General features: G+C 42.5%; 1 protein-coding gene across 1 annotated transcript in view; it reads right to left on the bottom strand.

Moving 5' to 3' along the window:
• The window catches only part of LOC124554696 (succinate-semialdehyde dehydrogenase, mitochondrial), a 223,958-nt gene that overhangs the window by 143,018 nt on the left and 67,562 nt on the right, over positions 1-13,378 (bottom strand). Inside the window, exon 2 of the mRNA XM_047128322.1 lies at positions 5,056-5,286. Within this exon, the coding sequence (XP_046984278.1) occupies positions 5,056-5,286 (231 nt within the window). The remainder of the gene's footprint in view (positions 1-5,055; positions 5,287-13,378) is intronic.

Here is a 13,378-nt window from a genome sequence, read left to right as displayed (position 1 = left end):
TATATGTTACATTGCATTTAATATAATATTATTATTGTTGTTGTTGTTGTTGTGGTCTTCAGTCCTGAGACTGGTTTGATGCAGCTCTCCAAGCTACTCTATCCTGTGCAAGCCTCTTCATCTCCCAGTACCTACTGCAACCTACATCCTTCTGAATCTGCTTAGTGTATTCATTTCTTGGTCTCCCTCTACAATGTTTACCCTCCACACTGCCCTCCAATACTAAATTGGTGATCCCTTGATGCCTCAGAACATGTCCTACCAACCGATCCCTTCTTCTGGTCAAGTTGTGCCACAAACTCTTCTCCCCAATCCTATTCAATACTTCCTCATTAGTTATGTGATCTACCCATCTAATCTTCAGCATTCTTCTGTAGCACCACATTTCGAAAGCTTCTATTCTCTTCTTGTCCAAACTATTTATCGTCCATGTTTCACTTCCATACATGGCTACACTCCATACGAATACTATCAGAAATGACTTCCTGACACTTAAATCTATACTCGATGTTAACAAATTTCTCTTCTTCAGAAACGCTTTCCTTGCCATTGCCAGCCTACGTTTTATATCCTCTCTACTTCGACCATCATCATCAGTTATTTTGCTCCCCAAATAGCAAAACTCCTTTACTACTTTAAGTGCCTCATTTCCTAATCTAATTTCCTCAGCATCACCCGACTTAATTAGACTACATTCCATTATCCTTGTTTTGCTTTTGTTGATGTTCATCTTATATCCCCCTTTCAAGACAATGTCCATTCCATTCAACTGCTCTTCCAAGTCCTTTGCTGTCTCTGACAGAATTACAATGTCATCGGCGAACCTCAAACTTTTTATTTCTTCTCCATGAATTTTAATACCTACTCCGAATTTTTCTTTTGTTTCCTTTACTGCTTGCTCAATATACAGATTGAACAACATCGGGGAGAGGCTACAACCCTGTCTTACTCCCTTCCCAACCACTGCTTCCCTTTCATGTCCCTCGACTCTTAACTGCCATCTGGTTTCTGTACAAATTGTAAATAGCCTTTCGCTCCCTGTATTTTACCCCTGCCACCTTTAGAATTTGAAAGAGAGTATTCCAGTCAACATTGTCAAAAGCTTTCTCTAAGTCTACAAATGCTAGAAACGTAGGTTTGCCTTTCCTTAATCTTTCTTCTAAGGTAAGTCGTAAGGTCAGTATTGCCTCACGTGTTCCAGTGTTTCTACGGAATCCAAACTGATCTTCCCCGAGGTTGGCTTCTACTAGTTTTTCCATTCGTCTGTAAAGAATTCGTGTTAGTATTTTGTAGCTGTGACTTATTAAGCTGATAGTTCGGTAATTTTCACATCTGTCAACACCTGCTTTCTTTGGGATTGGAATTATTATATTATTCTTGAAGTCTGAGGGTATTTCGCCTGTTTCATATATCTTGCTCACCAGATGGTAGAGTTTTGTCAGGAATGGCTCTCCCACGGCCGTCAGTAGTTCCAATGGAATATTGTCTACTCCAGGGGCCTTGTTTCGACTCAGGTCTTTCAGTGCTCTGTCAAACTCTTCACGCAGTATCGTATCTCCCATTTCATCTTCATCTTCATCTACATCCTCTTCCATTTCCATAATATTGTCCTCAAGTACATCGCCCTTGTATAGACCCTCTATATACTCCTTCCACCTTTCTGCTTTCCCTTCTTTGCTTAGAACTGGGTTTCCATCTGAGCTCTTGATATTCATACAAGTCGTTCTCTTATCTCCAAAGGTCTCTCTAGTTTTCCTGTAGGCGGTATCTATCTTACCCCTAGTGAGATAGGCCTCTACATCCTTACATTTGTCCTCTAGCCATCCCTGCTTAGCCATTTTGCACTTCCTGTCTATCTCATTTTTGAGACGTTTGTATTCCTTTTTGCCTGCTTCACTTACTGCATTTTTATATTTTCTCCTTTCATCAATTAAATTCAATATTTCTTCTGTTACCCAAGGATTTCTACTAGCCCTCATCTTTTTACCTACTTGATCGTCTGCTGCCTTCACTACTTCATCCCTCAAAGCTACCCATTCTTCTTCTACTGTATTGATTTCCCCCATTCCTGTCAATTGCTCCCTTATGCTCTCCCTGAATCTCTGTACAACCTCTGGTTCTTTTAGTTTATCCAGGTCCCATCTCCTTAAATTCCCACCTTTTTGCAGTTTCTTCAGTTTTAATCTACAGGTCATAACCAATAGATTGTGGTCAGAGTCCACATCTGCCCCTGGAAATGTCTTACAATTTAAAACCTGGTTCCTAAATCTCTGTCTTACCATTATATAATCTATCTGATACCTTTTAGTATCTCCAGGGTTCTTCCATGTCTACAACCTTCTTTCATGATTCTTAAACCAAGTGTTAGTTATGATTATGTTGTGCTCTGTGCAAAATTCTACCAGGCGGCTTCCTCTTTCATTTCTTAGCCCCAATCCATATTCAGCTACTATCTTTCCTTCTCTCCCTTTTCCTACACTCGAATTCCAGTCACCCATGACTATTAAATTTTCGTCTCCCTTCACAATCTGAATAATTTCTTTTATTTCATCATACATTTCTTCAATTTCTTCGTCATCTGCAGAGCTAGTTGGCATATAAACTTGTACTACTGTAGTAGGTGTGGGCTTCGTATCTATCTGTAATAATAATATTATCCCCCCCATGAACCATGGACCTTGCCGTTGGTGGGGAGGCTTGCGCGCCTCAGCGATACAGATAGCCGTACCATCGGTGCAACCACAACGGAGGGGTATCTGTTGAGAGGCCAGACAAACGTGTGGTTCCTGAAGAGGGGCAGCAGCCTTTTCAGTAGTTGCAAGGGCAACAGTCTGGATGATTGACTGATCTGGCCTTGTAACAATAACCAAAACGGCCTTGCTGTGCTGGTACTGCGAACAGCTGAAAGCAAGGGGAAACTACAGCCGTAATTTTTCCCGAGGACATGCAGCTTTACTATATGATTAAATGATGATGGCGTCCTCTTGGGTAAAATATTCCGGAGGTAAAATAGTCCCCCATTCGGATCTCCGGGCGGGGACTACTCAAGAGGATGTCGTTATCAGGAGAAAGAAAACTGGCGTTCGATGTATCGGAGCGTGGAATGTCAGATCCCTTAATCGGGCAGGTAGGGTAGAAAATTTAAAAAGGGAAATGGATAGGTTAAAGTTAGATATAGTGGGAATTGGTGAAGTTCGGTGGCAGGAGAACAAGACTTCTGGTCAGGTGACTACAGGGTTATAAACACAAAATCAAATAGGGGTAATGCAGGAGTAGGTTTAATAATGAATAGGAAAATAGGAATGCAGGTAAGCTACTACAAACAGCATAGTGAACGCATTATATTATTATTATTATTATTATTATTATTATTATTATTAAACAAAATAAAGAGGGAGGGAAACCATTTTAAACAAAATGACTATTGATGAAAGACTCAGTTTCTCATCCAGGAATCAGGGTTGAAATTCAGTATTATATCCATATTAATTCAGAAATCTGACAGCTTTTCATCAGCAGTATATACCATAGAAGTCTACATTCACAGACACAGACTTTATACTGGCTGGCATGATGACTGATCCTGATTAAAACTGTGTTTAAGTAAGCTATAAAGTTTGGAATACATCTCTCTAAGTAACATAATTTCCTACAAACTAGGATCCAGCTACATATAGTAAGGTACTAGTATCCAATGACAGATTGCGCCACTTACAAATAGTGAAATTTAAGGCAAGTGTAGGTGAAGGGCGGGGGGCAAAATTTTAATCAAATAGCAGATAGAGATTATATTTTTGAAAGAGCACATAAAAACAGAATCCAGTTCTGTGACCAATTTTTGCTTACTTGTGTAGTTCAGCTACAAAAACCTGAAAGACATCATAAAATAGCTCTTTCTCTCTCATAAAACCGGAGTGAATGTTCTGTGTTCACTTCTTATCAACTAATGCGTTTAAAGAGGTTCAGTGTCCAAAATACTCTTGGTTTTTTTTTATCACTCAGGTGTGGTAAAACAGTTTATTTAACATAATACTCAATCCTTCTTTTGCGTCCTTGGACGTCCCCTTGGGCATTTTCCAGCAGACTGAGAATGGAGGACTCAGTATGGTAAAGAGCCATTAGCTCACAGGATGTGGCCAAACCTCTGTAGCCTCTTGTGCACTAATATTTGGCAAATGCATGGTTTTCCAAACAGCTGCTACAGGTCTTCTTCCTTCATTCCCATTTACCTTTCATTGTACTGTAGACAGTCCACAGATCTTTTGAAGCACCTTCCTCTCGAAGGCACAGATACTTTCTTCAGTAGTTGCTGATGACACCCAGGTTTCACAACCATATAAAAGTACTGGCCATCCTAGTGTCATGTACAGCTGGATCTCATTCTTGTGGGAGTTCAGCTATGGCACAAATAAATTGCTCATCCTGAAGAACATGTGATTACCATTTGTTATTTGTTGATGCTCTTCTTTGGTTGCTTCACTTTTCTTAGTCAGTATGGAACTTGAAAATAGATGTTACTTGAGGAATTCCTGAAGACTGAAGCTGTCATCATCTTTAGGTATATTCAATGCTGTGTATTCTAACAAGGAAAAATCTAATTATGTACAGTTTACATCATTCCCTTCTCAGCAGTATAGCACTACTTACTGTCATCCAACAACTGGCTATCAGTGTTCCTCAGTTGTAAAGACCTGGAGACTTTCAAAGCAGACCTAAATTATCTGGCAAATAATTCAGCATGAACACATCAAAAACATGTTTGATCCGATGTAACAACATCTGGAAATTTCTACTCACACCTGCTTTACAAAACACTAATTTTGTGGTAGTAATTTGGTTATATCATTCTCGAAATTTAAGCACGAAGTTATTACCATTTCTAACATGTGCCATCATTTTTGTGGTTTCCTAGTTCTTTCTTCACTGTGTTGCATTCTTTAACTTTTACAACATTTTCTAAAATATCCCATACAATTAAATACAATTGTAGAAGCTTTGCCAACAAATTAACATACAAAGGGACACTATTTAACTGAAAAAAAAACTAGTTGTTACCTTTGCTGGCACATTCTGCCATGTTCTAAATGCTTCGTAGGCTGAGTTAATTGCTTTTTCTGCATCACCAGTACTCATGTCAGGAACCTTTGCCACAACCGACTGATTGTACGGATTTACTACATCAAATGTAGTTCCAGATTTTGCTTCTGTCCACACGCCATTTACAAAAGCTTTCTCTTGTACTAAAGACAAATATCTGGCTGCCATGAATTGTTTGAAGATAAAAACCTGTAACAATTAAAAATGTATATCAATTTACTTGTATTCATTCCACATTTTACTGTGCTTATGAACACATTTAATATTTTCAGACAGTATCCTCCAGAATTTTTGTACATGCATGGAATCGGAGTTAAGTAACTATTATTAAATTTCTCCGCCATAGCCGGTCCCAAACACGGTTCAGAAAGGAGGAGGGGTAGGAGTAACACCTCGTTAAAAAAAAGCCTTGGTTCACCTGGCACGGGTGATGGTACCTTGCGAGGGCGGCTTGTCAGGGATACGGTGAAGACCTCAACGGCAGCAAAGGTGGAGAAGATGGACTTCAGTACAGCGGAGCTGGCGGATTAGGCACCTTCTCTCTTTGGGTACAAAAAGAGAGTACAAGTAGCGACTGAACCCCAGAGGGGTGGCTACAGACAGCGTCTGACGTATGGTGAGCAACTGACTTTAGGCTGGGCATCCGACTGTCTATGTCAAAAGTAACGGGGAACTACCACATTACATTCCCAATCAGTACATGGTATGTCTCTCCATGTGGAAGATTCCAGAGTTAAAACTTCCCCTCAGTCGGATCTCCAGGAGGGGAACACATTGAGAGTAGACGCATTTGAAAGGAAGAAAGGGACAACGAAGGGAGGAAAGATAAGGATTGGAACATGGAATGTGAGGACAATACTGCAAGCAGGAAACCTAGAGAATGCAAAACAGGAGATGAAAAGGAACAGATTAGATGCCCTCGGTTTGTGTGAAATGAGATGGGGAGAGAATGGAGGGATAGAAAGTGGAGATTATAAGCTCTTTTACTCAGGGGAAATCAAGAGTGGTGAAAACGGAGTAGGAATATTGATAGGGCAAAAGTTGAAAAATAAAAGATAATGAAGGTACAATATATTGATGGAAGACTGATGATGATACGACTGAAGGGTAGTTCAAAAGATTTGGTATTAATACAGGTATATATGCCAACCAGCCAGCATATAGATGAGGAAGTGGAAGAATATTATGAGAAAATACAAGAACTCATCGAGAAAGAAAATAGAAATGCCTGCATTATCATCATGGGGGACTGGAATGCAGTGGTGGGTGAAGGAAGAGATGAAGATGCAGTAGGAAAATTTGGATTAGGAATAAGAAATGAGAGAGGTGAATGACTAATTAGTTTCTGTAAAGAAAATTCATTAGCAGTGGGTAACACATTATTTGAACACCACAAAAGGAGACGTTACACATGGATATCAAATTTGAATAGGGAAAGATATCAGTTGGACTACATCTTGATACAAAGGAGTTTTAGGAACTGTTAGAAGAATGCTAAAGCTTATCTAGGAGCGGATATAAATTCAGACCACAACCTAGTAATGGGAGAAATACAAGTGAAATTGAAAAAAAGTCTGGAGAGGCAATGCAAAGGAAAGACTAAACATAGAAAAACTCAAAGGGGGTAGGAAAGGCATCAGATTTGGTGGACAGATTTATGGAAAAATGGCAAATACGTAGTGTCGATGAAAGTGTTAATGACAAATGGATAAAAATGAGGGAAGTACTCATGGACTCTGCCAAAGAAGTACTAGGAATTAGAGTATACCAAAGCACCAGGAAAGAATGGATAACAGAAAACATGTTGAAAAAGATGGAAGAGAAGAGAAAGTGGAAAAGCGTAGAAACTGAAGAAGGCAAAAAGAGGTACAGGAAACTGAATAATGAATTAAGAAGAGAAACTGAAGAAGCAAGAGAAAAATGGCTGAAACAGAAATGCGACGAAAAAGAGAAAATGGAGAAAGGGGGAAAGTATGAAATGATATATAGACTGGCTAGTGAGATAATTTTTGAATGTAAAAGAAAGAGGAATAACATCGAAATAGAAAGAGCGGATGGTACTCTAGCAGAAAAACCACAGGAGGTTTTGAACAGACGGCAAGAATATACTGAATGTCTGTATAAGTGGGACAAATGCAAAGCGAAATTAAGGTTGAAGAGGAGAAATATGCGCCAGAAGATGGCAAGGTATTTACCATCTTGGAAGCAGAAGTAGAAGAGGCACTGAAGGAGATGAAGAATAAGAAGACATGTGGAATTTATGATTTGCCAGCAGATCTGTTGAAGAGTCTGAGAAACAAAGCAAGAAAAGAAATAGTCGACCTCTGTAACGAGATATATGACAAAGGGGAATGGCCTGAGGGCTTCCTTGCAACAGTTATGATACCAATAGACAAAAAGAGAAACACTAAAAAATGTGAAGAGCACTGGACCACCAGTCTAATTCCTCATGCAGCTGAAGTCCTGTAGAATGTGTTGAATAGAAGGTTATATGGCAAGCTGGACATAGGGATTGCAGAGGAGCAGTTCAGATTTAGAAGAGGAAAAGGAAAACAAGAGATGCTATTGGCCTGTTAAGAACTATAGGGGGAAAATATATGGAAAAGGGTAGAGAAATCTTTGCTGTTTTTACAGATTTAGAAAAGGCTTTTGACAGAGTTCAGCTGAACAAGCTGATGGATATTTTGAATAGGAAAGGAGTAGATTGAACAGAGACACAATTGATACAGAATCTATATTTACATCAGAAAGTAAAGATAAGGACTGGCAATGAAATGTCAGAAGGAAGCAGCATTGGACGAGGTGTTAGACAAAGTTGTTTAACATTGTTTAACGTATACCTTAAAGAGATTATTGCGAAAAGCTTAGTATAAGATTTGCTGATGACATGGTATAAGTGGCAGAAAGTGAGCAGACAGTGAATAACATGCTGAAAGATCTAAATGAAGCTTGTGAGGAATATGGAATGCACATAAACACAGCAAAAACAAAGAGTATGGTCATCAGTACAAGATGCAGACTGTCCAATATTAAAATAGGACAATCTACCATTAGATAAGTAAGTGAATTTAAATATCTTGGAAGCACAATAACCGAAGACTTGAGATGTCACCAGGAGGTGAAAAAACTAATTGCCATAGTGACGGAGACTCTTATGTGGCAAATTAGATAAAGGACTAAGGAAATGGCTTCGCAAATGTTTTGTCTGGAGTGTGGCACTATATGGGGCAGGAACATGGACGCTCAGATGACATGATGAAAAAAGGTTAGAAGCATTTGAGATGTGGATGTGGAGGAGAAGGAGAGAATAAGCTGGCTCGAAAGAGTGAGTAATGAAAGAGTATTGGAAAGGGTTGGTGAGAGAAGACATCTCCTGAAGGTTGTAAGAGAAAGGAAAAAGAACTGTTTGGGACATTCATTGAGAAGGGAGTGCTTGCTAGCAGATGCTCTGGAAGGATTGGTTTGTGGGAGAAGACTGAGAGGAAGAAGAAGAAACAAGATGACAGACGACATAAAGGGAAGAGGAAATTATGCAGACCTCAAGTGGATGGCAGAAGACCGGACAGCCTGGAGAACTACCATGTTAAAACCTGCCTTTTGGCAGAACACTGATGATGATAAATTTCAAAAGCAATCAAGCAAATATTCACAGACAAAGCAAAAACAAAGGAAAAAATAATATATGGCTCTAGAGAGAGACTAGGTCATTCCAGCAATAAGAGCATTTACACACTCAGTCACACTTACTGAATCTGGCCAGATATAAAATATAACGATCAGATGATACACCATCTGGACCCACAAATTTGAATGGGAACAAAAATTTCACAGCAGTCATGATACGGTCTAAAATGAACCTCACAAACATTATCTACAGCTGAGGATAACAAATGATAATTTTTACACATCAGGAGCTGAAATCAATGTTCTTGTGTTCTCACTACTGGCAGGTGTAAGTGTTTGGAGTGATTACACTAGTCTCAGAGAACACATTCGCTACAGCATGGGGTCAGCCAGGTTGGTTTACATCTCGTCATTGAGCCAGAGAGTGATACCTGGAAAGACATGGGTTTGCAGCTCTTGACTTGTTTTCAGAAAGGAGAGGAGTTTTTATGATTAAATTTTTTTTGAGATGGTATTGGGATCCATAACTATATACCCGAGGACAATATGATTGGTTGGTTGGTTTAAAAGAGAGGGGAAGGGACCAAACTACGAGGTCATTAGTCCCTTGTTCCTAATAAAATAATGCCACAAGTGTGAGACTAAAACGGACGAGACGTATAACGCAAAACAGAAAGAAAGGAAAAGCCACAAGAACGTAGGGAAGGCAACAAACACTAAAAGGAACAAAAGAGGACAAGAAAACAACAGAGAGACGCTAGAAACAGAAGGGAGTAAAACAAGAAAGCATATTACAGCGGCTGGCCGACCACGAGAATAAAAAGGAGAAGCCAGCTACTCTGCAACACATTAAAACTTCCACCCTAAAAGCACTACGGTGGAGGACACAGAGGGACAAAGGATATGCACTAAAACCTACATAGAAGTGTAAAACAAACTCTCACGGATAAAACTTAAAATTAAAGCTGCTGCTGAGCCATTGTCGCCCAACACCGAAGGTATGGAGCTAGGAAAGTTAAAAGTCCACTGAAGAGCAGCTAAAAGTGGGCAGTCCAGCAAGAGGTGGACGACTGTCATTTGGGAGCCACAGTGACAAAGTGAGTCCTCGCGACGGAGTAGGTAACCATGCCTGAGCCACGTATGGCCAATGCGGAGCTGGCAGAGGACAACTGATTCCATGTGAAAGGACCGCATGGAAACCTTCCACACATTCTACATCTCCTTAATAACATGCAGCTTGTTGTGTGTACTGTCATGCCATTCCGTCTCCCAAAGCCTGAAAACCCTGCGGTGTAAGACAGAATGCAGGTCAGCTTTGGAGATGCCCATCTCCAGAAGCAGGTTCTGTGTTGCCTGTTTGGCCAGGCTGTCGGCAAGTTCATTGCCTGGGATTCCGATGTGTCCTGAGGTCCACACACACCACTGAACAAATGGACCATCCCACAGCATAGATAGACTACCAGAGGATGGCGGGGGTGGCACTGGTCAATAACTTGTAGGCTGTTCAGGGAGTCAGTACACAGGAGAAATGACGTGCCAGGGCACGAGCGGATGTGATCAAGAGTACGAGATATGGCCGCCAGCTCTACAGTGAAAACACTGCAGCCATCTGGCAAGGAGTGCTGTTCAATATGTCCTCCATGAACACATGCAAAGCCTATGTGACCATCAGCCACCGAGCCATCGGTGTAATCCACGTCAGAAACCCGGAACATGCCAAGAATCAAGAGGAAGTGACAGCGTTGGGGTTAACGGAGTCCTTAGGGCCATGCAAAAGGACCAGACAAAGCTACATCCGAGGCGTACACCACAGAGGCATATGTGAAGGGACCGCAGGTAGAGGTGGTAAAGGGAAGGACTCCAGTTAGGAAAATAGGGATCGCACGCAAACCGCAATCGTTAGCCCTGATCTGGGCCGCCGATGCAGGAGATGGACCGCAGCAGGTGGGAAAAGGAGATGGTAATTCGGATCCTCAGGAGGACTATGGATGTGTGCAGTGTAACCGGCAAGCAGTTGCGCATGTCTGATCTGCATTGGAGGGACCCCAGCCTCCACCTGTACACTGGTTTCCTCATACATCCTAAAAGTTCCTGTCGCTAGTCAAACCTCGACCTCAGGGTCGAGTAAATGCAATGCTGAAGGCACTGCTGAATCATAAACCACACTTCCACTTAAGCTGACTAAGATGACGAAGCCACGTGAATCGAGCATCAATAACCAGTCCTAACAATCGATATGTCTCCACTACAGTGAGTGGATCGCCATGAAGGTAAAGTTCTGGTTCCGGACGAATGGTACAACACGGGCAGAAGTGCACGACACGTAACTTTGAGGCTGAAAACTGGAAGCCGTGGGCTAGAGCCCTAGACTGCACCTTGAGGATGGCTCCCTGCATGCGCCGCTCAGCAACACCAGTACTAGAACAGCAGTATGAAATGCAGAAGTCGTCTGAATACAAGGAAGGTGAGACAAAGGGCCCGACAGCTGCTGCCAGACTGTTAATGGCCACTAAAAATAGAGGGACACTCAATACAGAGCACTGCGGGACTCCATTATCCTGGATATGGATGGAACTATGGGAGACACCAACTTGGACACGGAAAGTACAGAGCGACAGGAAGTTTTGGATAAAATTCGGGAGCAGGCCCCGGAGCTCCCACTCATAGAATGTGGCAAAGTTATGATGTCACCAGGTCGAGTCGTATACTTTACGGAAGTCAAAAAAGACAGCAACCAGGTGTTGGCATCTGGAAAAGGCTGTTCATATGGCAGACTCGAGGGACACAGGATTATTAGTGGTAGAGCGACACTGGCGGAAGCTGCCCAGAGTTGGAGCCAACGCTGACACACCATACATTCCAGCAGCTCACAAAGAACGTTAGTGAGGCTGATAGCTATCCACATGAAGTGGGTTTTTACTGGATTCGGGCACCGGAATGGTGGTGCTCTCCTGCCGTTGCGATTGAAAGATTTCATCGCACCACATCCGGTTGAAGATGACAAGGATATGTCACTTGTAGTCAGATGAGAGATGTTTAATCATCTGCCTGTGGATCCGATCAGGCCCAGGAGCTGTGTCGGGGCAATGTGCAAGGGCACTGAGGAGCTCCCACTCTGTAAATGAAGTGTTATAGGATTCACTATGGCGTGTAGTGAATGACAGAATTTTCCCTTCCAGGTGCCATTTCAGAGTAGGAAAGGCTGGGGGTAATTCTCCGATGCAGAGTCTCGGTCAAAGTGCTCGGCAATAGCGTTTGCATCGGTAGATAACACACTATTTATGTTAACACCAGGAAAAACTGCTGGGGTCTGGTACCTGAAAAGACGTTTGATCTTTGCCCAGACTTGGGAAGGCCACATATGGCACCCAATGGTCAAGACGTATCTCTCCCAACACTCCTGCTTCCGTCGTTTGATAAGTTGGCGAACGCGGTCATGGAGCCACTTAAAGGTTACGAGGTGCTCCAGGGAAGGGTGTCGCTTATGCTGCTGTAGAGCTCACCGAAGCTCCTTAATTTCTTCAGTGACTTCCGGTTACCACCAAGGGACTGCCTTACACTGGGGAGGGGGGGGGGGGGGGTACCCTAAAGAGCGAGGGATCGCGTTTTCTGCCGCAGAAACAATTGTTGTTGCCACCTGCTCAACCATCACATCGATGTTACCATGAGGGGCAGATCAACGGTGAAAGCAGAGGTAGAAGTTTCCCAGTCCACCTTGTTTAAAACCCATATGGGTGGGCGTCCGTGGGCCTGATGCCAGGGCAGTGGCAGGAAGATGGGGAAGTGGTCAGTACCACACACGTCATCATGTGCTCTCCAGTGGATAGATGGGAGAAGTCCTGGGCTGCAAATTGATAAATCAATGGCCGAGTAACTACCATGAGTCACACTGAAATGTGTGGCGTCCCCAGTATTTAAGAGGCAGAGGTTGAATTGCGTCAGTAAAGTTTCGACTTCTCTGCCTCAGCCAGTAAGAACTGTGCCACCCCACAAGGGGTTATGGGCATTAAAGTCTCGCAGAAGTGTGAAGGGTTTAGGGAGTTGATCAATCAGTGCAGCTAATACATTCAGGGATACTGCACCAATTGGAAGAAGATATACATTGCTGACAGTTATTTCCTGCGTCATCCTTATTCTGACAGCCACAGCTTCAAGAGAGGTTTGAAGGGGCACAGGTTCACTATATACTGAGTTCAGGACATAGACGCAAACTCCACCTTACACTCTATTATAGTTGCTATGGTTCTTTTATTATCCCTTATAGCTGAGGAGGGCACGGGTCCACATTGCCTGGAACCAGGTTTCCTGGAGGGCAATGCAGATAGCGGGTGTAAAGCTTAACAGTTGCCGTAGCTCAGCCAAGCAGTGGAAAAAACCGCCGCAATTACACTGCAGGATGACATCATCGTGAGGCTGGGAAGGCATGGAACATTCAATGAGGGAGTTAACGCCTCAGCGTCACCTGCTGCAACCGACTTATTGCCTCCGCAGTCTATATCCATTGTGTCTGAGGGTATGGTGAGCTCTAGGTCCTCAGCACATGCCAGAACCTCCACCCCATCCTCACACGCAGAGCTTGTAGATAGCAGTTGTGTGGGTGCCATCGCAATTTCCTTGGTCTTAGGGGTCTTCTTTTTGGATTTCTCCCGCTGCTCCT

This window comes from Schistocerca americana, chromosome X (assembly GCF_021461395.2).
Source record: "Schistocerca americana isolate TAMUIC-IGC-003095 chromosome X, iqSchAmer2.1, whole genome shotgun sequence".
Lineage (NCBI taxonomy): Eukaryota > Metazoa > Arthropoda > Insecta > Orthoptera > Acrididae > Schistocerca > Schistocerca americana.
The sequence above is the reverse complement of the archived record's forward strand: the minus strand, read 5'-3'. Positions and strand labels throughout refer to the sequence as shown.